This window comes from Venturia canescens, chromosome 1 (assembly GCF_019457755.1).
Source record: "Venturia canescens isolate UGA chromosome 1, ASM1945775v1, whole genome shotgun sequence".
In the NCBI taxonomy this organism is placed as follows: domain Eukaryota; kingdom Metazoa; phylum Arthropoda; class Insecta; order Hymenoptera; family Ichneumonidae; genus Venturia; species Venturia canescens.
In genome coordinates this window covers 911,675-932,778 of record NC_057421.1, presented here as the reverse complement: position 1 = coordinate 932,778, position 21,104 = coordinate 911,675, and the positions used below count along the sequence as shown (strand labels likewise).

At 41.3% G+C, this 21,104-nt stretch overlaps 5 protein-coding genes and 1 long non-coding RNA gene across 7 annotated transcripts; 2 read left to right on the top strand and 4 right to left on the bottom strand.

Moving 5' to 3' along the window:
- Positions 1-253: 253 nt before the first annotated feature.
- Positions 254-4,156, bottom strand: LOC122415179 (uncharacterized). Of its 2 annotated transcripts, XM_043427141.1 has the most exons (10): positions 3,845-4,156; positions 3,258-3,705; positions 2,895-3,156; positions 2,538-2,811; positions 2,288-2,475; positions 2,066-2,217; positions 1,774-1,981; positions 1,114-1,660; positions 561-995; positions 254-484 (listed from the first exon to the last, which is right to left on the bottom strand). In XM_043427141.1, exons 1-10 carry the CDS (start codon positions 4,142-4,144, stop codon positions 308-310), a joined length of 2,991 nt encoding a protein of 996 aa, XP_043283076.1. In that variant the 5' UTR covers positions 4,145-4,156; the 3' UTR covers positions 254-307. The 2 variants fall into 2 exon arrangements, with proteins under 2 accessions (XP_043283076.1, XP_043283067.1); XM_043427132.1 differs by having other exon boundaries at positions 1,774-2,217.
- A 294-nt stretch (positions 4,157-4,450) lies between these two features.
- mRpL47 (mitochondrial ribosomal protein L47) lies at positions 4,451-5,786 on the top strand. Its single transcript, XM_043427197.1, has 4 exons — positions 4,451-4,612; positions 4,822-5,207; positions 5,310-5,469; positions 5,551-5,786. The coding sequence occupies exons 1-4, from the start codon at positions 4,485-4,487 to the stop codon at positions 5,690-5,692; spliced, it is 816 nt and encodes a 271-aa protein (XP_043283132.1). The 5' UTR covers positions 4,451-4,484; the 3' UTR covers positions 5,693-5,786.
- Positions 5,787-5,904: 118 nt separating this feature from the next.
- Positions 5,905-14,075, bottom strand: prd1 (pruning defect 1). The gene is made up of 9 exons (XM_043427154.1): positions 13,872-14,075; positions 12,516-12,711; positions 12,229-12,416; positions 11,247-11,441; positions 9,346-11,139; positions 9,028-9,252; positions 8,347-8,931; positions 8,144-8,263; positions 5,905-8,024 (listed from the first exon to the last, which is right to left on the bottom strand). Exons 1-9 carry the CDS (start codon positions 13,959-13,961, stop codon positions 7,908-7,910), a joined length of 3,510 nt encoding a protein of 1,169 aa, XP_043283089.1. The 5' UTR covers positions 13,962-14,075; the 3' UTR covers positions 5,905-7,907.
- Positions 14,031-15,540, top strand: LOC122415231 (uncharacterized). The gene is made up of 3 exons (XR_006261886.1): positions 14,031-14,130; positions 14,543-14,705; positions 14,846-15,540. It is a non-coding gene; the product is annotated as an uncharacterized lncRNA (long non-coding RNA).
- LOC122415213 (uncharacterized) lies at positions 15,484-19,765 on the bottom strand. Its single transcript, XM_043427205.1, has 3 exons — positions 19,231-19,765; positions 16,683-16,762; positions 15,484-16,515 (listed from the first exon to the last, which is right to left on the bottom strand). The coding sequence occupies exons 1-3, from the start codon at positions 19,402-19,404 to the stop codon at positions 16,266-16,268; spliced, it is 504 nt and encodes a 167-aa protein (XP_043283140.1). The 5' UTR covers positions 19,405-19,765; the 3' UTR covers positions 15,484-16,265.
- Positions 19,766-19,767: 2 nt separating this feature from the next.
- On the bottom strand, positions 19,768-20,468 carry LOC122415222 (uncharacterized). The gene is made up of 2 exons (XM_043427213.1): positions 20,345-20,468; positions 19,768-20,152 (listed from the first exon to the last, which is right to left on the bottom strand). Exons 1-2 carry the CDS (start codon positions 20,463-20,465, stop codon positions 19,935-19,937), a joined length of 339 nt encoding a protein of 112 aa, XP_043283148.1. The 5' UTR covers positions 20,466-20,468; the 3' UTR covers positions 19,768-19,934.
- Positions 20,469-21,104: the final 636 nt, after the last annotated feature.

Below are 21,104 nucleotides of genomic sequence, written 5' to 3'. Positions count from 1 at the left end.
GATAAAATAGAAATTCTTGCATATTATCGAGTGAACGCGCGAGCTAACAAAATCTTTTCAACCGTTTCATTGAAATAATAAACATGATTTCGAAATTAGTTGCTTCGTGCATTCTGTTTAACTAAAATTTAGACTAACGACCTGCAATAATGATCAAACGCAAAATAACATCATTAATGGAGTGTTTGATAAACTACGTGCATCGGTAAAACGTAATTATTATCGGAGCAGGATTTGTTGGAGCAGTGCAAGAAACGGGTGACAATGAAAATTTATTCCTCCTAATTAAAATCGAACCCGTTATGAGTTACATGCGTCGGGGATGTACATTTGTTTTCGAGGAGCAGCCACGAGTCACCGAGTCGAATAATTTTGAAGACGACGAGCTTATCGGTGAAACTGGAAGGATGGGCAAGAGTTTAGTGTCGGGGGAGCTCGCCGAGCCGTATGCGCTGGAAACGCGGTGATTCTGATCCGAAATCGTCTGAAAACAAATAAAAACGGTACAATTACGGTTCAACAGGATTTAGAGTGAGTTTATGATTTGGATTGGAACGTACCGTAAATTTGAATCTCTGATCGAATGTCCTGTGACAGTGTTCTCGGTCGGAAAGGATACTGGGAAATTTAAGAGCTTTGTTGACCTTATCGCATTGTAATTTATTAACTGCGAGCATGTAGCCGCGCTCTGTAGTTCGTCGAAGGTAATCGATGTCGTCGAGGGCGGAAAGGGCCGTGCTTAGTCGCGAATCTTGGATTTTACCAATTTCTTTGCGCTCTCGCTCGGTTTCTCGTTTTTTCTCAGCTCTCAAGAGCTCCTTCTGGAGCCCACGTACGTACATGCCCCAATCTCGATGTCGTTGATTCATCATTTGTATTATCTCACCGTCCATTCCCAATACATTTAAACCGCTTTGTTCGAGATCACGGGAAACTTCCGCCCACAATTCTCCTTGGACGAATCTGTAGAAATGATCCGCTATGTACATCGCCATCTGTCCGGGAGAAACGAGAAAGCATTTAACGAGCAATCGTATGAAAAATGCTAGAGGGGATAATAAATAAAAATTGAGATGATGAAATTTTGGCCCACGATAAGAAAAATAATCTCACCCGGTCCTCGAGCGGCAGCTGGGAGGAATCGTCAGTGAAAATTTTATAGTGCTCTCGGGATTGGCGATACCCGAGATGAGCACCGACCTCACCGGTGATTATTCTTCGCAAACAGTAAATTTTGGGCCTGACCGACGCAAGAAGCGAACAGAGAACTGGACTGAAGTGGTGGCTCGGAGATCTCGCACGAATAGTGTTTATCCACTGTTCCGTACCCATTATCGGAAGTTCAACGTCGTCGATGCAACCGTCGGCAGTGCGCTTGACACCGCTTCGTATTTCTTCCTCGCGCCAGCATTTAGCCAACAGCGAGACAAATCCTTTCGTCTTATCGGCCCCGCGCCAGGTCGAGAAATGCGGAGCACCGTACTGGTTTAAAGCCATGTCTGTGAGGATGCCGATGAATACGCAGCGCGCGTTGAACGAGGCTTGCTCCTCGATGACGTCGAGAATCGCGTATATCCCTCCGTTCTCAACAAATTCGTCGCTCATCTCTGGACAACGAACGATGCGCTTCCAAATGTAAGACCCGATTGCCACCAGTAACCTGTTGATCGTACAAGCATTCGTCATCTCTTTTTTCCAAAATGGAGTAGAATTTCGATCAGCGTACGCAGGCGACGAGAACACCGCTGGGTGACGATTCTACGAGGGCCCGACCTCTGATCCAACTGGAAATCTTGCTTGCTCCGTCGCTGGAAACATCGACGTAACAGTTGGACGATCGTTTCAACGCTCGAGAGATCACAGCTGCGAATACAATTTCGTTCTGTCACCGAAATTTCCTCAATCGTTGTTAATACAAGCGTCAGTATTCTCTGATGCTGCATGCTCAGAAGAGCAAACGCTAGGATTCGACGGATCAATCCTGCATGTAAGGCGCGTATAGCAAATACAACAAAAATTATTTCATTCTTAAAGAGATGGGAAACAATAAGGTTGCTGCACTCACTGAAGAGGATCGGAACTAATCCTTCCGCGGCAAGATTATCGAGAATTAAACGAGACTCCGTGTTGGCGATGACACAGATCGTTCTAGCGAGTTCGATCATCAGCCGGTCATCGAATTCCACGTTCAGGCTCCATTCGACGAGTAGAGACAGCCTGAGAACAATGGAAAAATATTTTTCAATTCCGCTCGGACGTTTTTTCTGTTTTGCCAGAGTATATGTACCTGGCTGGGCCCTCGCTCCGCACAAATTCTTCGGGCATCCTCTTGGCCAATCTGCCGAGTACTCTCATGGCAAATTCCGACAAATACCAGAATTGCGATATACTCCCAGAGGGACGAGTCCCGTTGTCGATTTTGGTGGGATTAACCATCTCGAGAATCGCGGGTATTACTCCCTTCTTCGCCATTATCTACAAGCATCGCGAAAGAGATGTTGTGTCGGGAAAAATCGGACAGGATCGTTGAGACTTACGGCGATGGCCGCACCACGATTCGAAAGATGATAAAGTACGGTCAGGAGGATTTTTCGAAACATTAAATTTTCATTATTGGCTTCAACTTCTGATTGACAATCGAGCGAAAGTACAATGAGGTCCTCTGCGAGACCGCATCGGATCAAGTGCCACGAGGGACGAGCTGCCAACCCCATTAAGATCAGAACTGCAAGGTCGTTGCGCAGCGATCGGTTTGCCATGTTTCCTCTACAACTCTCGATAACTTGATAGCGAAATACGTTTCGTAAATTTCTGTAAGATACAAAACTGAAATTAATATTTGGGAAATAGAAAATTGTTAGTTGGATCGAAATGACCAAAAGCCTTAGAGATACCTCATGGCGTCGATAGCAGGAACACTCAATTTTTCAACGGCACAGAGGTTGCTTTTGGACTGTTGCTGGAATAGAATCGAACTCATGAGATACCAGGCAATGTTGCTCGTCAGTGCTTTTCGATTGATTTCTGATTGAGCGTACTGCTTGGAAATAGGTGGCACATTTGAACAAGCAGCTCGTAGACTATCTTCATTACCCGTAGGATCGCTCATTCTGACAAAGAGAATATCCAATATTCCACCTTGCATCATTTTCCAGCCTGATAATGGTTCGTTTGTGCGTTTAATAAGAGTGTTTTGCGCAATTATTCCTACAGTTGATAAATTGTTTTATTAAAGATTAACCAGAAAATGAACTCACAGCAATTATTGGATGTAGTTACAAGAATAAGGACAACGTTTAATGCTTGGTCATAGACTGCGAGAGATGATACTCGTAACAATTCCATTAGATGTATTGGTAGTCTTGATTTTTCCATTGCTTTGTGACAAATCTCGAGTTTAAGGTAAGGGACAGAAGCGAGCTGGTCATTATTTTTCCTCAAGACCAACAGATTCGAAATAGCTTCGAGAACCATCAAGATTTCATGATCCTTGTGAAGAGCTTCTGTCATCAAATGGCCCAGTGTTGAAAAGTACAATTCCACAGCGTCATTGTATCGCAACGAATCTGATGTTTTCTGCAATACAAGCGGCAATTTGCACAGTCGCAGCATCCTGTTCAACAACACTTTGAATTCAGCAAAGATGCCCGACTTTAGTGCAACAAACTCCAATAGTCTTGAAACCAGATCCAAATTGTGAACCATCTGACGAATCGTTAGTTCAGAAAATTTTTTAATTTTGCAATATCTTACTTTTTTTCGCATCTAATCTGTTAATCGCGGCAATTAATTAATTTTATGTGTTCCGTTTATATGTCACTCGCGTACTTTGATAAAAGGATACGAATCCATTCTCTTCTATCTCATGAAGAAAATTTCCGAGCAAACGAGCAATCCAACGTGTATTTTCGCGCGTTATAGGATCGGATATCAATTGGTCCAACTTGTTGGTTGTGTAATCGAACTCATCGTTTCGATTTTCTTCATGGTTTGCGTCTATTTCGGCGACCGTTAATCTTTCTGGCAGACCAAGTTTCGAAGATTTGCCACACCGGATATGATGTACTTTTTCGCGGGTTTTCATTTTCTCCAAATTGTAATTTTCCGTAATTGTATAATTGCATATAACGGGAAAAATCACCATTTATACCTGACAAGTCACCACGCTACTATACCATTATAGTTCTCCTTTATTTGTGGTAAAAAAAATTGAAAAATATTTTTTGTTCTGCGGCACCCTTTCTATGATGGTGCACCACAAACGTCAAATATCATAGCATTGAAATTCCAACTCTACTTTCTTACAAAAAACATGCTCTTATCAATAAGAAAACCTCGAGATTTTGTTTGTGCCTTCGAACACTGCGAACTACAAATCACACAAAAACACGGATCGAAAACAAAAATCGTCCTCTGGGCTAGCTGTCGGGCTGTCGGTCGCTCGAGAAGCCGGGAGGTGAGGAAGCAGGAGGCAGAAGCTAGAAATGGCGGCTCTCATAAAAACAGTGCGTCTATCTCAGGCGGTTAATCACATAACAAAGCTCTTCACCACGAATTTGGCATTATCGTCCAATATTCACGCAAAACCGCCCCTGTTATGTGGTTTTCAAAGGTTATAAGAATTTTAAATCCTCTTGAGATAATACCTATTGAAATAAGAAAGTATCGAAGAAAATTTAGTGAGGTTAGGATGAAAGACCATCGACTAGCGTATGAGCAGAATCAGAACTTGATTTTTCCATATTGATTGTGTATTCAATAAGAAATTTAAAAAAAGTGTAGTAATAGGTAAAAATAAATCGTTTGAAAAACTTGTTCAAGGGTCGCAAAATATTCGCCGGTGTTATGTTTCCACACTACCAGCAAATGCTCCGATCTCATGGAATTTTTCGACACAGAAAAGAATTGGGGAGCGAACGAAGTGAAAACTGGTCGTTCGTGGAGAAAGGACGAGCTCAGACTGAAAAGTAACGAAGATCTTCATAAATTGTGGTTTGTTTTGCTTAAAGAACGAAATATGTTGTTAACAATGGAAGAGGCTTGTAAACGAGACTGGGTGGTTTTCCCAAGTCCTGAGAGAATAGACAAGATTGCTGATAGTATGGAGAATCTTGAGTGCGTAGTCAGGGAGAGGAACGAAGCGTATCACTTGCTAGAAACAGGCGAATCTGGTGAACGCCCTTACTGTTTGATGAAAAATGAACTTGGTGAGTCGATTCGTTGCACTTTGATGATGACTTTTGTATTCAATAATATTGAACAAGGCTATTTTGCCAAATTCATGATTTTTGTCTTCAAATAAATCACAGGCTTGAGAAGGTTACACAGAATGACTCAGTATCACATACCAAAATTCATGAATACAAAGTGGCACCGGAAATTTAAATTTAATTATGGCGGATATGCGACATCCAAGTTTTTACGCCTCTACAAAGAGAAGCTTTGGAATGAAAAACGCAGAGTTATCAAGTAAGTGTCACATATTTGTGCATTATGATTTTGATTTAAGCATTGGGTACATCATTGATATGCTTTTTTAATTTTTCATAGTCGGCAAAACAACCATGTTAAAGCACTCATCAGGAAATTCCCGAACCTCGATTTTGAGGCTGTACAACAGCAATACCCGCTTGCGGACATAGAAAAAGTCAAAAGGAGAAGAGTTGCTCGGGGTCACTACTTCCCTGAATAATTCGCCCGAGCTCCGTTTCTCCTCGAATTGAATATTTCATAAAAACGACCAAGTTGTACGAATGATTCCTGAAATAAAATGATCGTTGTACGAATCTATAGGACTTTCCAGTAAAACGAAAGCTCGCTACGTGCTGGCTTTTCTTTTACACGCTGATTTTTTCTTCAAATACTTGTGGTCGCGAGCCGTGTCTTTTGATAACAAGGCAAATATTAGTGATAAATTGGTGACTTTATTCATCCGACTAGCTCATACAATTCATTGGTTTTCTACTCTGTATCGTGATACATACTAAAAATTGGTTGTGGCCGTAGGGATGAAAGAAATCATGACGAAGGCGAATCATAGCGAGTGGCGGAAAATCACTGACGCACCGCTGGCTGTAACGTCATACGCACGATTGCCGCACCACAATGCTCGCTCTCTCGTCTCGTCAATCTTTCAACAGGAGAAAATCTATTTGCCGTTCGCGCGAGTACATTGTATCTTCCATAAAAATCACAATCGCAGGTGTTGTGTTACTTCAAACGAATATTCTTCTTTTGTTTTCTGCTACCGGCCACCAGTGTCGTATCTCTTCTCATCTAATACTCCTATCACAATTTCACCGTTGAATCGCCACCGCATCCTATAAATCGCGTGGTCTCCTCATATACTTACTATTCACAAATTTTATAGGTATAATTTATTATTCCGCGTCACGGTCGATATCGCGTTTATGAAAATTATAATGCATAAAACATTGTTGGCCATATATATGCAAATAATTTCTAAAATCACAAATTTAACTGAGAAAAGCTATATTATGTCTGATTCGTTTGTCGTTCGGATCTTTTTTCCTTAGACCGTTGTTACAACCCAATGATTATTCTCTTCAATCTCGTTGTTGGCCATAAGTTATGCACATCCGACAAGAGTGTTTAATTAAAAAGAGCTATCGAAGCACCTCGATTCATATAATACAATTGGCGCGTTGATTTTTCGGTCTTAACGTCATGCGTGGATTTGTACATAAAAATTAAACCTCTTTGCTCGGTGGTTGAAGAAAATATATATTGTGTGTTTAGAGCTAAAGCACTTGTTAAATTCACAGAAAGCCTCCACATTTATTTTTAACCGTTATATTATTATCATTGATATTTGTTTATAGACCATTTTCACATTCATTCCCGTTTAAAGGCGATTTCATTATCATACCTTCAACCTACGAATGTTTTGTGAGTGGAGAGGGGACACGCATGTGAAACTCTTACCATCCGCGAGTCAAATTTCTATAGTCGCAATCAGATCTGTTTGGCCAGTTTTTCATTTGTCTTTCCACAGTAAATCATCTCTCCGTTCGGCATCATTAATATTTTCTCCAGATCGAAAAAACGAACTGTTTCAACCGCGCCGAAATTAATCTCGCGATACCCGATCTACGTGATTTCGGTAAAAAAAATTCCGGGGCGTCTAAGAGGATACACACACGCGGATACTCTACACTTATGCAATCACATCCCATTCACAATTCCCATCACTCAACAGTCTTTTCCCGTATCATCATAAATTAATGGTAACATTATGGCGTATCGGAATTTTAGAGTGAATTTATATATATCTATATATATATATATATAAATATTTGTAACATAGTATTATTGCATATTGCACTGCCAAACAGCTCGATCTCACATTACAGAGGGAGAGAGAGAGAGAGAAAGGCAGAGAGTATATATTCGAGACCCGTCGAATGCAATGTATGTGCGAATATTGTTTGATGCACCACGACTCGACAACAATATAGAAATTCGTATTGTTGCTTGTTCTACGGCATGGTTGTTCAGTAAATTTAATCCTCGGAAACTCGAAATATCATTTCATACGACATTCGCATCATGTTTATTTGCATTATGACAGAGGAATGCGCGACTAGGGCAAACACTCCGAGAAAATAATATATACGAGTATCAATGAAACAATCATATGATCTGTCAAACAGAGTATCACCTTGGAGGTCCGAGTATCATTATTAAGTGAAGGACTCGGCGGAGTTTTTGCTCCTGAAAGGCTATTGAGAACGAGCTGCCGGTGATATGCGCGAATATACCGTAATAAGAATGCACCGAATACACCTCGCGAGTATATAATATAATACGCTCCAAGTGTGGTCGGAATCTTGAAACTCTCGCGGTTGAGAAGGACAGGAGATTAAAAGATTTGTACGCGAAGCTTACTACTCCGAGGGTATCGGTAATAAGTATTTCCACGCGTGTTCGAGATCCTTGCTGGCATCGGAACACCGCCTGTGAAGTTTGTCTTCAGGTGGTAACGTCACCATCGGAAACTCGCCCTGCAATTGATACTTTGATTAACGCGATCGTACAATTTGTTAGCAGTAGCATGAAAATAAGCGAGCGAAATAATAAATTCGCAGTAAATTATAGTTTAGAGAATCGTCGAAAAACTCACCAAGTTCGAATCAGCCCAAAGGGTTTCTAATATTTCACGAAAAGCGCATAGTTCAGTATAATTGGTGAAGTATATTACCCAATCACCGCTGCTCTCGTGGACCTCCCGACAGGCGAATTCCTGATATGAGAGAAAATGAAAATAAAGACAAAGACGATAGTGATAAGATGGATTGGTTGGAGAAAGGGGTTTGGGATACTAACGAGAATGCACCAAGATTGTTGAGCGAGAGGTACACGAAAAGCTGTGAGATCTTCAACGGAGGCGCACGAGAGCGTTTGTCCTCTTTGAGTACCTGGAAAAACTTCTTTCATGGTAAGCAAATGTCGCGTAGTGGCAACAAGGCTGCACGGTAACGGACTCGTTTTTTCCGAAGAATCGAAAAGGCCCGAGGCGCTCTGTACGAAGCTCTGAAGCCACTCGGACGCGACATATTCATCCGGAGCGGCAAACTGAAAAGCCTTATTCGGTTTAAGAAGAATCTCGAAGGTGTGAGGTCTATGAGCACTCGGGATCCGTCGACAGCCCTGACACAGGCCGCCTTTCAGGGGTATTGCACGCTTCGGAAGTCTTTGATTCGAATCGGTGAACATGTAAACGACTCCGCCCTTCAGAACGAAATAACCGGCTTCCCACGGGTTGGTTGGTGCATTCGGATGTGTCTGCTGCTGGTAAGAGTGTGGTCGAAACATCAAATCGCCCTCTTTCGTCGGTCCGCAGGGTGTACTTGGAGGCGAAATGTGTTCGTCCTCCATATAAATTAGACTATAGTGCTCGATTTTTTCATCCTAAAGCGAAAGAGCCCAAGTTGCGGGGTTAGTACGGAGCAACTACGTGAAGTTTTCGTTTTTTTTTTTTAAATACAGTGTTGAAGAGCAACTCACGGGATGGACCGCCGTTTCAGAAAGTATGGAATGCTTGAGTGTGTGCATATCGTCATAATTCAACTCCTTGACCGCCGGTAATCTCGGCTTGGAAGGTGATCGCCTCATAGCCATTTCCAAATGGGCTATGAGCTCGGAAGTTGTTTGAGAGCTGCCCGTTGAAAATAAGTACTGCATCTCGTAATCGGCATTCGAAATGAGTATGGTTTGTGCGTTTAGTCCGATCTTGAAAGGATTAAAAGATAATGTTGCGGTTAATTTAGAATAATATTTGAAACGTTTGAGCTGGATATTTGAATATCTACGCACGTTACTTACCATTATAACGTCGAGTTCGTTGTAAGGAATGACAAACTGATTGCTGTACGAATGATCCGACTTGGAGCCAGTGAGGTACAAAGTTTTGTCGGTCAGGAGGGCGAGCATGGGCCTGCTATCCCCGTTATTCATGTAGGAGCTTCGAACTTTGTAAACTTTGTAAAGCTCCTCGCTCTTGTCACGATATATGTGACGTTTGAAAATTTCTCGTAGTTTCAGACTTATCTTTTCACCGCTAAACTCCTGTCTTTCCGCTACCATGTTCTCCTGTATTTCTTTCTCAAGGTTATCATTAAAGTCCTTGAAAGAATCGTAATCGGCCTTAGCACCCCTGATGTAGAGCGGACTCGGTTTGGGAGTTTTTTTCGTGTTCTTTTTGTTGAGATCGAATTTCCGTTCGGTGATAGAACGAAGAAATCTGCTCAGGAGAGAAGCTTTGGTTGATGACGGGCCACCAACGACGCCACCGCCGCCGGATTGGCGCAGCGGTGGCATCATCAATCGATTACTGTCGCTTGATAAAACGCAAGTGATATTTCTCTTTTTCAAGGGGGAAGCGAGATGTCGAGAATTACGTCGTTCTTCTACGTCGGTGGAGGTCCCAATGCTGTCGACGTCCGACCAATCGCTCGAGCTCGTTGTTGCCGTCGTCGTTGTGTACTTTTTGTTTGTATTGGGCATATCGAGTTTAACTGGTGGGTCCTCGAGGATATAGCCGTATTCTTTTTCTACGACGTAGGCTTCTTGAGCCTCGTTTTCACCGAGCTCGATTTCCATATTGGGTACAAAAGCCTTGCCGGGATCGTCCTCCTGACCCTCCGGAACACCTCGTTCGGACATGTCGGGTTTGTTTTCGCAAGATTTTTCGTCGTTCGCGTTGGCGACGCAATCGTCCGCCTCTCCCCTTCCGTCGTGATCCTCGTCACGCTGCTGGAAGTCGAAGAAACTCGTCGACGACGATGACGAATAATAGTCCGAATGAGCGTTTCTCGTCGTTCGGGTTCTTTGAACGTACGGGGAATCACCGTGGGCGCACCAGCTGTATCTACCCTTTTGGCTATCTTTCCTCTGAACGGAATTCGGTTGTAAAAAACTTCTCGAAAAGTCGGCGTAATTCTCGTCGTCCTCCAGTTTCATTGTTTTAAATATATCCTCGTGAAAACTTACGCGTTTCTTCGTCTCGCTACGTTTTTTCTTACGCTGGCGACGTTGAACGATCCCTACGGATCCAGACGACGAGAGTATGCCGTTGTCCGTCATATTAATCGTGTTCAATATGCTGTAAGGGGCTTCTGTGTAACAATCGCAATCCGAAATCGTCATGCTCAGCTCGAGAAGATTCGTGTCATTGTTTATCACGTAAGAATTTCGTGGGTCAATGTTCTTCTTGAAGCTGTAACTCCCGTCTGCGTAGTAGCTGCTGCGTTTGTTGTAATCCTTGGCCGACTTAATCTCATTGTCATTGATCATCTCGTGTTTCATATCGAGCCTGGATTCGTCGAGGCTCTTGCTGTATATATTGTAGTCTTTGAGGGTATCAAGACTCGAACGATCCAGGTCCTTTTCCTCCTCCATTTTGTTGGTTAAATTTTGATTGACGATGTCACTCTTCGTGATCGTAGACTTTTGAAATTTCGGCATCATCGACGGTGAGTGAACCGGTGTTTTGCCATCCTCGCTCGAGTCACTCGACGAAAACGTACGATCGAGATTTTTGTTGTCCTGGATGCAGTTGTTCAGTATCGGCTTATACTTGTTACGATATTTCGGTATGTCATCCATCGAAGAGTCCTCCTGCGAGAAAATCGAGAGTTGTAATCGACCCTCGACCGATCAACTTTCTCACTCGATTCGTTATTCCCCGTACACCGTGTCTCGTTTGTATCACAATTACTACGTACCTCTTTGTAACTACTGGCGTCAGTTTCGTTAGCGCCCTCCATGTCGCTGTCGAGAGCGACCCCGCTATCACCGGGGGATGCGAGACTAGACGATACGCTCGAAGATCGAAGGTGTAAAGAGAGAGCTGTTCCCGATGGTGAGCCGCTCATAGCTCTCTGAGGCATGTAATTACAGATGTCCAAGAATGTGACATCCTGCAAAGTGAGAAAAACAAAAACTAATTCATCATTTCCACCAACGGCGCTCTTTCCTACAGTTTCATAAAAAGACTCCCAATTCTTGTCAATTCTCTCTCGGCGATAATAGAGCATAATAAATTTTTCAGCAGAAAGGAGAAAGGAGAAAAAAGGTGCCCGAGCGTCGACGCGGTGGATAACCCCTTGGCTCGTGATTCGTAAAAACATATTTATCGCCTGTGATAGTTGCGCGGGACTGTCGAGCGTGAAAAAAATATTATTTATCTCGACGATTATTGTTACCAGGGGGTGATATTGGCATTCGATGGAGGACGAAGGGGACTGAATGAACGATACCGCGATTCGCATTTCTCATAGGTCGGTATTACTGACTCGAAAGAATATTTTTCAATAAAAAGTTTGCTGACCAGAGAAAGACGATACGTTTACATATTTTTGTCGAAAGATTCCATGACATACACGAATGACTCTATCGCGTAATAATAATCATTGGCTCTGATTGATAGCCCCAATCATAAAACTGTTTACTCCGTCCGTTCTTCTCTCGGCAACCGATGCCTCAACCAGCATGAAAAAATTTTTAAAAATATTGTAGTATACGTATCTCTGTACCGATATATTAAATAATGACGGATACGATAAAAACCGAAAAATCACCATGATTAATATAGATACGAGGTGCTCTTATCGCGCCGTCGTTCAAAGGCTCCGTTGATATTTTTTCATACGAGTAACGATGTATTACGGTACATGAATTAATGAAAAATGTTGATCAATGACTTACCAATTGCAGCGTGAAGGAAACATTTTCTAGGCCTGCTAGAAGATTTATCAGTTGATGAGTTTTGTCCGCGTCACGAACAAGCGCATGAGGAGCGTATTGTTTCTTGAGCGTAGAGGAATCTCTGAGTAAGCAAGCCAAATAGCTCTCGAAGCTTCCTTCGCTGAGAGTATGGTATAGCCATGCTCTACCTGTTCAGACCAACCAATGGGTTTTCTTTGGTCAAAATTTTCCTCAGAGATGAATAAAAAGATAACAAGAATTGCAACTCGGTTCAAACAATGTCTTACCTTTGCCGATGGAAGTTAAAACGCTTTGGAGCGCATGTATGACCACTACGGTATCCTGATGACTGAGTTCTCTGGCAGTGCCCCAGTATCCGTGTCGCTCCACTCTCAGACCATGGCGCAGTGCTCTATCCAACCAGTAAACCAGCCAGGAATCTCCGTCGAGAACGACAGTGCCGTGTAAGCTTTGAGCATAGACCTATGAAATAAGATAACGACGCTGTCAATTTTTTACCTTAAAATCGTTCAACGCTAGTGTATTGTAATGCGTGTCTTTATTGTTCAAAAACAAAAGTAGTCTAACAATGGACTATAACAATAGTTGTACCTGTGTTTCAACATCAACTATGGGACCAGGACTAAAAGTTGCTCAGCTAACCACAAAAAATCTATTTAACTGTGAGCGCATTCCTCAACGACACAAACACACATGTTTCTTCTTTCCGTCATATCCAGCACACCAAACCAAGTTCTTCCATCCACACTCGTCTCCGCATATATCGTCCCTATCGGGTGCAAAGAAACTACGTCGCTTTCCAATGGTGTTGACAAGAGACAAATGTAATCGAATATATTATAGGTATTATTGAAGCGAATATACGGATAAACACGTGCATGAAAAATGCATAAAATGAAAGTAGCAGGTCTCGAGGCTAAAAGATGTGTTACTCGCAGATTGTCAGTGCCTGACACAGTCGGAAAGAAAAAGTCTGAAAGTTGATGCAAACGGACCAGCTGTCGTTTATGATGCGATGGCGTTGCCTCGCCGTTTCCGCAGACCCCCTTCCCTCCCTGCCTCTCTATATTTATATACTCTTCAATTTCAATCCGATCAACGTACGAACGTACGTGTATATGAGTATTAATGTTAATTAGTATTGCCAGAGCGAAAAAAATTAGTGGTGAGAGAAGAAACCTGATCTTGGAAAAGAGAGAGGGATACAGTTCTTAAAGGATTGGCAAAAAGAAGGAATTAAAGGAGGTACGTATCATGGTGTTGAGAAGCGAACGATCGATTGTGAGAGTGGGAAAGGTCAGACTTTGACGTGTGGGGGGACAAAGAGACTTTGTAGGCGGCGTGATCGACACAATAAATAACCTGTTTAAATGGTTTTTCGTATCGCGTTATTCGATTACTCCTGGTCATAGCTGCATCAAAAGTACTACTTCAGTATCTTTGGAAATTTGTTTGATATATACTCAAAATTGATAGTCTCGCGCGAATAGAATATACACATATATATGTACACCGATATTTGGGCACGCATGCGCGCAGTGCCCGTGTGTCTGCTTTGGTGTACATGTCGGAAAACGGCCTTGACGACCGAATGAATTACCGCAGTAAAATGTATTACTCACCAGTTTGACAGCTTTTGTGAGCTCGAGAAGGATTCTGCTCTTTGACAATACCTTGTCGGTGCAGAGATCCGTTTCCTCGCGAGCCGGCATTTCGTCGCATTTATTCACATGTCTTGAATCACTGCCGGCGACAGCGCGTAATATCGTAGCGCAAAAAGGCGAAAAATTACGAAATGCAGGGAGTAACGGCGAGCGATCTTTACACGAACGGGGCGAACGAGCCGCACTGACACGATGGATAAGATCCACGGATTCCATGGTACGCTGCATTGATTTTGTCACCGCGCAACGCGCAGGTCTGCGCCAACCGGGATATTTCAAATATGTTTTATTTCGTTATCCTCCGAGCAAATGAGAACCTGCTACCAGCTGCTGGCTGTTGTTTTGTTCCGTTAACAAAAGAGACAAAAAATTTACGACGACTCTAATAATATAGACTATCGAGAAATTCCTATTCGACAAGCTCATTCAGTACACTCTTGCACTCCCCGCGTATATATATGCTTTACTGCTTTTGATGCGACAGCCCAACGGCTCGACATCAAAAGGGAGTCATAGCTCCAACTCTAGCCGTCTTATATTCATATTATGCTTTTATATGCCTCGTACGCGTACATTTATCTTATTTCTCTTACTTTCAATACGTTTTAATTTATTTTATTTATCTCCAGTCCCACCGCGTCGATCAGTGGTGGTTTTACCATAAATATAGACATGCATTTGTTGCACGATTTGTCTCGTGGTGTCGCATGGAGAAAATACGCCGTGTTCGGCGGAGGAGGACGAGATATCAGTAGTGTAGTGGAATATACATCCGTACGATCCGTACGAGAGGTGAACATATAACATTGACGATTGATCGATAGTGGAAGCTACAGTGAGCCGGATATCTTGAAGGACCTTGAGCATTTTTTTTACTGTTGTATTTCAACATTCAACAAAAGATTTTAATTAATATAATTATTGAGTTTTAGACTACCGGCGGATGGTACGAATTTTTTCTCCCTATTCGGACATCACGATCGAAAAATTCGAGAATATCGAGGGTGGGTAATGGATTGAACGCAGGAAAAGCAAGCTGCGTCGACTCGATCGATACTGTTACCGTGTGATGCGGAGGTTTCCACCATTCTCGTACCCGAGAGAATTGCACGGAGAGAATTAAATTTGAAAAATTACCGTGAGCAACGATAGTGCGCGGTGACGAGCTGAAATTCATGATATTTTATTATGGAAAAAAAATTGATTTTTTCTATAAATTAAATAACATTTCTTGTTCCAAGTGGGAACTTTTACCGGAGTATATTCAGTAAGTTCTCTATTTGCAATATTTACTACTGTTATAAAACTGAAATTTCGCAAAATATGAAAAATTTTACAACGCGTTACAGGAATTAATACTCTTCGTTATCTTGTCCTCGCAGTCAAATATAACATGGTAAATTTTACAGTGAATTTCACGCTAAAATAATTATCGTTCAATTCTCTCCGCGAGGCTTCGATGAACTTGAATATTTTTTGACACAGTTTGACCAAATATTAAAAAATCCTCTGTCAGCCCGCACAGCGCGATGGCAAAAATGGGCTGACATTTGTATTATTTCGATTGGGCGAGAACAGTGTGGAAAAATTTTTTTATATGAGTACGAAGAGATAAATGAGGAAGAATTCATACCTTGTCCAGCATTGTTCTATTTTATCAATGGATGCATTCACGAACCCGTACAACGGGAGAGACGGAGGCGATCGTGAAATTAAAATTTCGTCATCGTTCGGTTTAATCCGCCACGATACGGGAAGGACAAAAAGAAAAAAGGATTTTTATGCTCTCGTCAATTAACGCTCATCTTCGCCTCCTCGTTTCTCTTCATTTATCAGCATATTAAACTGCCGAAAAATCTTTAATATTAGCTAGGGTCATTATATTGAACGTAAAAAAAGTGGGAGCTTTTTTCCGTCTCGCATTCCTGGCTCGGCAATTCTTCAAGGAAATTTCGGCCGGGAATATGTTAGTAACGGAGCATTCTGACGGGCGAAGGTATTGAAATTGAATCTTCCGATTTCGTATATTCTCGTTAAATATATCAAACGATACCGCTGAAAAATAATGACGCAAAGACATGTCCGGTTTCTCGAAGTCTAAACGACTTTTCGTATCCTTCAAAGCTCGAGCTTTATTTTATTTCTTGTCGAACATGATACGATCTCGTACAAAATTTAATGAGGCGACGTCCGGTTTCCCAAAGCCGGAGCTTTCGCGTATCCATTTTTGAAGGAAAGGACGACAGTTTTTTACTTCTCCGACGGACGAGAGAGTCGTAGATTCTTCGTTTATTCAGGAAACGTAAATGTTCGGAGCTTGCCCGCGGCGCAGCGAGTCTGCCGTTCGATGTTTTACAGTTTCGCCAAGATTTCTGTTACCGTGAGCGGTTCGTCGATGGTCCGATCGCTGCTGGAAGTAATCCCGGAACTGAGCATCGTTCTCTCGGTTGAGCGAGGCTTCATCGATCTCTGCCTAATGTTCTTTCGGCTCGTTAATTGTGTCTCGGTATCGTCGATTCCTCTTGATTCGTCATCAATCATTCCCATTTCTCTCGTGCACTGTCCGGCTCCGTCATTCGCCAGCTTTCCGTTCGCGAGCTCTCTGTAAAACGTTTATCCCATTCGACAATCCGAGACGAGTCACATTTTCTACTCACCGATGTAACATTTTTTTCCCCCGAATAATCTCCATCCTCCGCGTATTTCAGTATCGAAATAACTGGCGGAGGGATCGCGAGATCCGCCCTTTCAAACGAGTATCCATTTTACCTTTGTCTCTTGTCTTGTCTCGCATTTTTCTTCAGAGTCGATATCTCCTTTTGTGCCAGTTTCAGCTCCTTCTCCGAGTCCTTCGAGCCGCTCGAAAACCGCACGTGACGAATCGACGACGAGCGAAATTGCGGACGGCAGAGTCGAGACGTTTTAAAGAGAAGAAAGAGGAAAATTTATATCCGGTTCTTTCAAGTTGGATTATGAGCTGGCCGCGTTTAGGCCGAGCGACCTTCAAATCCAACGCAAATTTGTGCAAAACGAAATTTTTTTTTTTTTTTACATTACGACAGTATTAAAGTGGTTATTGGGACGTTCGATAAAGTCCGGTGAAGTCTTTAACACGGTATCTTATGGGAGAATTCGGAAAAATATTAATTGTGTAAAAGTTGTACGGTGTTCGAGCTTCGAAAAAGTTTTTATCGTGAATAAAATTCATCAGATTTCGTTTCTTGAAAGGAAAAAAAAAAAAAAAAAAAAACACCTTACGGCGCTTTTGTGAAAGAAAATATGATAAAACTTTAGTCTTTGCGACGTGTCGAAAGCGCCGGGATTTCACCAAATTTATTTTTGAGACGGACTCACGTGCTTCGATTCGTCTAGCAGCTTCGCTTGTAACTAATTGAGCATTCTTTTTCCTCGATGCCATTATACACCGATATAAATAACTTTCTTTCGCCCTATAAAAATGTTCCCAAGGTTATGTGTACTTAAAGTGTCGCACTCAATCATGAACTAGTCTCGTTGAAGTATAAATTTCATCTTTCATGATATTTTTAAGGCATTTTATTACACTGAGAGAAAGAATTATTGAATTTGAGAACATGTATTTACTTATTAAATCAAAGTATTGTTTCGATTATTTATTTGTTGAACCAAGCGAATCACTGTTGATTTGAAAACATATTTTCATGGATCTATTACTCCATTATATTTAAACTCTTATTTAATAGTATCAATTAGATGCATGATAGATTTGATTAAATTTTTTTTGCTTGGATTAATAACATTTATCGCATAAAAAATATTAGATTATTTGAATCTACAAAACGACTTCAATACGAAATTGCTTTTTTCGAACAAATTATTTTCTTGCAATGAATTCATCATTATTGTGTTTCTAAAAATATTTTTATTAAAATAGATTTGATTAAATTTTTATTTATTGGATTAATTATATCGCGTCATCAAAAACATTAGATTACTATTTGAATCTACAAAACGGTTACAATACGAAATTGCTTTTTTCGAAAAAATTATTTTCTCGCAATGAATTCATCATTATTTTGTTTCTAAAAATATTTTTTACTAAAATAATTAATCTAATTGTTACTACTAAATAAGAGTTCAATGTAATGAAGTGATAGATCCGTGAAAATATGTTTTCAAATTAACAGTGATTTCCATGGTTCAATAAATAAATAATCGAAATAATACTTTTCGCAACTTATATCAGTTTTATCTAACAATTTTTTTTCTAACTTTTTCAGTTTATATCTAATAATGTCGTGGTAGTCCACTGGATATATCGAATCCCCATGCAGGTAGGAATTTTTCTTGGATTAAAATGGTTTCAGAGATGTACCATAAACTGTGATGACCATCACGGGCAGTGAAAAATAATTTTGCAATTAATAACATAATATAGTTAAAGTACATAAATAATAAAATATAGTTAAAATCATAGTTCATAAAAAGAATAAGTGCTTCCTTCAAAAACATGCATGTTTTGAATCATAAAATGTGTTAGTGATTCAAACTACATATTACATATAATTGATGAAAAATTGTTAGATCAAAGCAGCTACTGTTATTGAAACAAAATTTTATGAAATTGACTGAAATAAATTAACTAAGTAAATATACGAGGGAACCAATCTGTTTTGGCGAATAATGAAATAAATGATTGTTTCGCTTCAAAACTACATTTTATTGGTTCTACTTATTTTTTCTCTCAGTGCACATTCTCGTGATAAAAGTATTCTCAATGCAAGTGTTTATTAATTTTATTTATAATTTAGACTTCAATTTAATCAGCATAAAGTAGTTGCTAACTCGACTAATCGAAGAACGGCCGAAGAACTACTTTAATTGAACCTCGCCCGATGAATATTCATTTAAAATGTACGTTTTGCATCAACGAACCGCTGTGAATCCCATTGATCCGATTCAATTTTTAATGCTCAAACGAATAGAGAAAACAGGAAAAAATAAACGCCGAGTGGAAAAATTTTGACAAACTTTATTGGGCACTTTCCCAAAACTTTTCGCAAGGGTAATAGAAATGACGGGACTTTTCGAGGACTGCTTGAATTCTGCATATTTATATGCCCGAGAACGAGGTTCGAACAAGAGTTCTTCAGAAGCAGATACACGCAGCGGAGGTGCTTCAACGAGAGCGAAAGAAAGTTTGAAAATCGAGATAGAAATACTGCTCGCGAATGATGCGATGAAGCAGGCGAAGGTTAGAAGTGGCACTTGTAGTTTGTACTCGAGAGGCTCCACCGCTGGTCAAATGTAATTGGAGATTGACTGTAATTAAAGGTACCGTGAGTGACTGGGCGAGTCTCTCGAGTTCAGCGTGACGGGAATCGGAAAGTTGACGCGCGTTAATGGCCTCAGCCGCTAAACGTTTCAATTGCACACGATAGCTATTTTCTCTATCGATCGCTCGCTCCAGATCCATTTCGCGGCTGGCCACGGCTCCCCGCAGCCTCCGCATGTCTTCCTTCAATGCGTCCAATTCCGACCTGCGTCAATCGCCAGATCGCGACCTTCCATTCGTTTGTCGTCTCATATTATACGATAAAAAAAAAGTTGTTCCAAGGCTTACTTTGTTATGATCGCGGTCGCCTCGAAGAGCTCCGGCTGTTGATACTTTCGTTGGCACAAATGACAAACTTCGAGGGCCGATACCTGAATAACCTTCTCGTCAGTTTTATTCGGGAAGTCGATCGTTGCGACGCCACGATCTTCAAACTGGCGCTTCGTTTTTTTCGGCTCGATCGAACCGTTCACGTTTTTTGTCGTCTCCTAAACCGCCGCATTCGATCAAATCTTTTGCCTCGTTCACGCTACGCCGCTCCTATCGTGAGCTCTTATTTCTTACCAGCGAATTTTCCAATGAATTTTTCGCCCAAGACTCCTCCAGCTTCCGCATTTTGTCCGATAATTTTTTCACTCTTTTTGGACAAGGATTTTATTACGATTGTGACGATTCCCGCCGATTTTTAAGACACTGAGGGAAACAACTCACTGGGAACGGAGAGACTCGTTCTCGGTAATGAGAACGACGTTTCGTGTTTGCATCACGGTAAAGCGATCCTCGAGAACATTGAGTTTCGAACGATCTATAATAACTCGAGGTTCAGCGGCCCTAGGCTCACTAGCATTTTGCCATCCCTCCGACGCACTTCTCAATATTGTCTCCAATTGCCTCGCCGTGTCCGGGAATATCGGATCCCTTCCGTCTGCGAATAATAAAAAGGTGATGAAAAAAAAACAAAAAACAAAAAAAATCACAACCTCAGCAGAGAAAAAGCTTTCGAAATCTTCTTCCTTCGAAGTGTAACGATAAAAGCTTGTTGGTCAGTCGCGAATGTTGGACAAAAAGATCTCTCGTCGTTTGAGTTTCTTTTTCGACATTTACAATGAATTGTTACCGGATTGGTCGACTCGGGGAGCAGAGCTGATGGAATTTTTCGAGCGAGATATCATCGGAGCCGAATGTTGATTCTCCGGAAAAATGGGGGATGACGGTGACAGCGGCAGCGAGGGTTCCATGCTCTCTGAAGCGACGGGGGAGCAGCAGCAACGCGATCAGATGATTTATGCGATTCAATATCCTCAATATTGACTGAATCGTTAATAGTGAAAATTTTTATTTCCAAGATAATGGTGGCTGGGGGAAAAGAATGAGACGAGGGCTAGAGCAAGTTTGAAGATTCGCTCCTCGATCGAACTCGCGCAGTGTTCGTATCGAGGGAAAAAAGAAAATTGTGAGTTTTGGGATTAAGTATATAGAACCGGAAATGAACGTGCTCGCAGAGTCTTCTTGTGACGCGTCTAATTTTGAGGTTCATCGAATCTTGTCGCAAGCAGTCTCGCGCACCACATTCTATTGTCTCCGAACAAAGCGCCAACTTCGCGCAACAATAATATTCCGATCACGATTCCGATAGATCAGAAGAAGAAAACACTGTTTCTTCTCATTTATTGTGTAATTATTATTGTGCGTAAACTATTTGCTCGCGAAACTTTAATGGGTTCGACCATACCGTTTCTGAGAATATTGAATTAGTTTTTTACATTGTATCTTATGAAAAAGTGTTGCTTTTTTCTCCAAGATTAAGAACATTATGCTTGAAATAGTTATTTTTTCATCTACACGGAGAGACTTTTATACGAATATTTCGGATGAAT

Excerpts from the sequence above, each read along its gene's own strand:
- LOC122415179 (XM_043427132.1), bottom strand. The coding sequence starts at position 4,144 with ATGGTGATTTTTCCCGTTATATGCAATTATACAATTACGGAAAATTAC. Across the intron at positions 3,706-3,844 it reads AGATAGAAGAGAATGGATTC|ATGGTTCACAATTTGGATCT; the intron begins GTATCCTTTTAT and ends ACGATTCGTCAG. Across the intron at positions 3,157-3,257 it reads AACTACATCCAATAATTGCT|GCTGGAAAATGATGCAAGGT; the intron begins GTGAGTTCATTT and ends AACCATTATCAG.
- mRpL47 (XM_043427197.1), top strand. The coding sequence starts at position 4,485 with ATGGCGGCTCTCATAAAAACAGTGCGTCTATCTCAGGCGGTTAATCAC. Across the intron at positions 5,208-5,309 it reads TTTGATGAAAAATGAACTTG|GCTTGAGAAGGTTACACAGA; the intron begins GTGAGTCGATTC and ends AATAAATCACAG. Across the intron at positions 5,470-5,550 it reads GAAAAACGCAGAGTTATCAA|TCGGCAAAACAACCATGTTA; the intron begins GTAAGTGTCACA and ends AATTTTTCATAG.
- prd1 (XM_043427154.1), bottom strand. The coding sequence starts at position 13,961 with ATGCCGGCTCGCGAGGAAACGGATCTCTGCACCGACAAGGTATTGTCA. Across the intron at positions 12,712-13,871 it reads TCACAAAAGCTGTCAAACTG|GTCTATGCTCAAAGCTTACA; the intron begins GTGAGTAATACA and ends CTTATTTCATAG. Across the intron at positions 8,264-8,346 it reads AACAATCTTGGTGCATTCTC|GAATTCGCCTGTCGGGAGGT; the intron begins GTTAGTATCCCA and ends CTCTCATATCAG.
- LOC122415213 (XM_043427205.1), bottom strand. The coding sequence starts at position 19,404 with ATGCGGAGGCTGCGGGGAGCCGTGGCCAGCCGCGAAATGGATCTGGAG. Across the intron at positions 16,763-19,230 it reads GACTCGCCCAGTCACTCACG|GACTCGGAGAAGGAGCTGAA; the intron begins GTACCTTTAATT and ends AGCGGCTCGAAG. Across the intron at positions 16,516-16,682 it reads AGACAAGACAAGAGACAAAG|AGAGCTCGCGAACGGAAAGC; the intron begins GTAAAATGGATA and ends AACGTTTTACAG.
- LOC122415222 (XM_043427213.1), bottom strand. The coding sequence starts at position 20,465 with ATGGAACCCTCGCTGCCGCTGTCACCGTCATCCCCCATTTTTCCGGAG. Across the intron at positions 20,153-20,344 it reads TCCCCGAGTCGACCAATCCG|ACGGAAGGGATCCGATATTC; the intron begins GTAACAATTCAT and ends TATTATTCGCAG.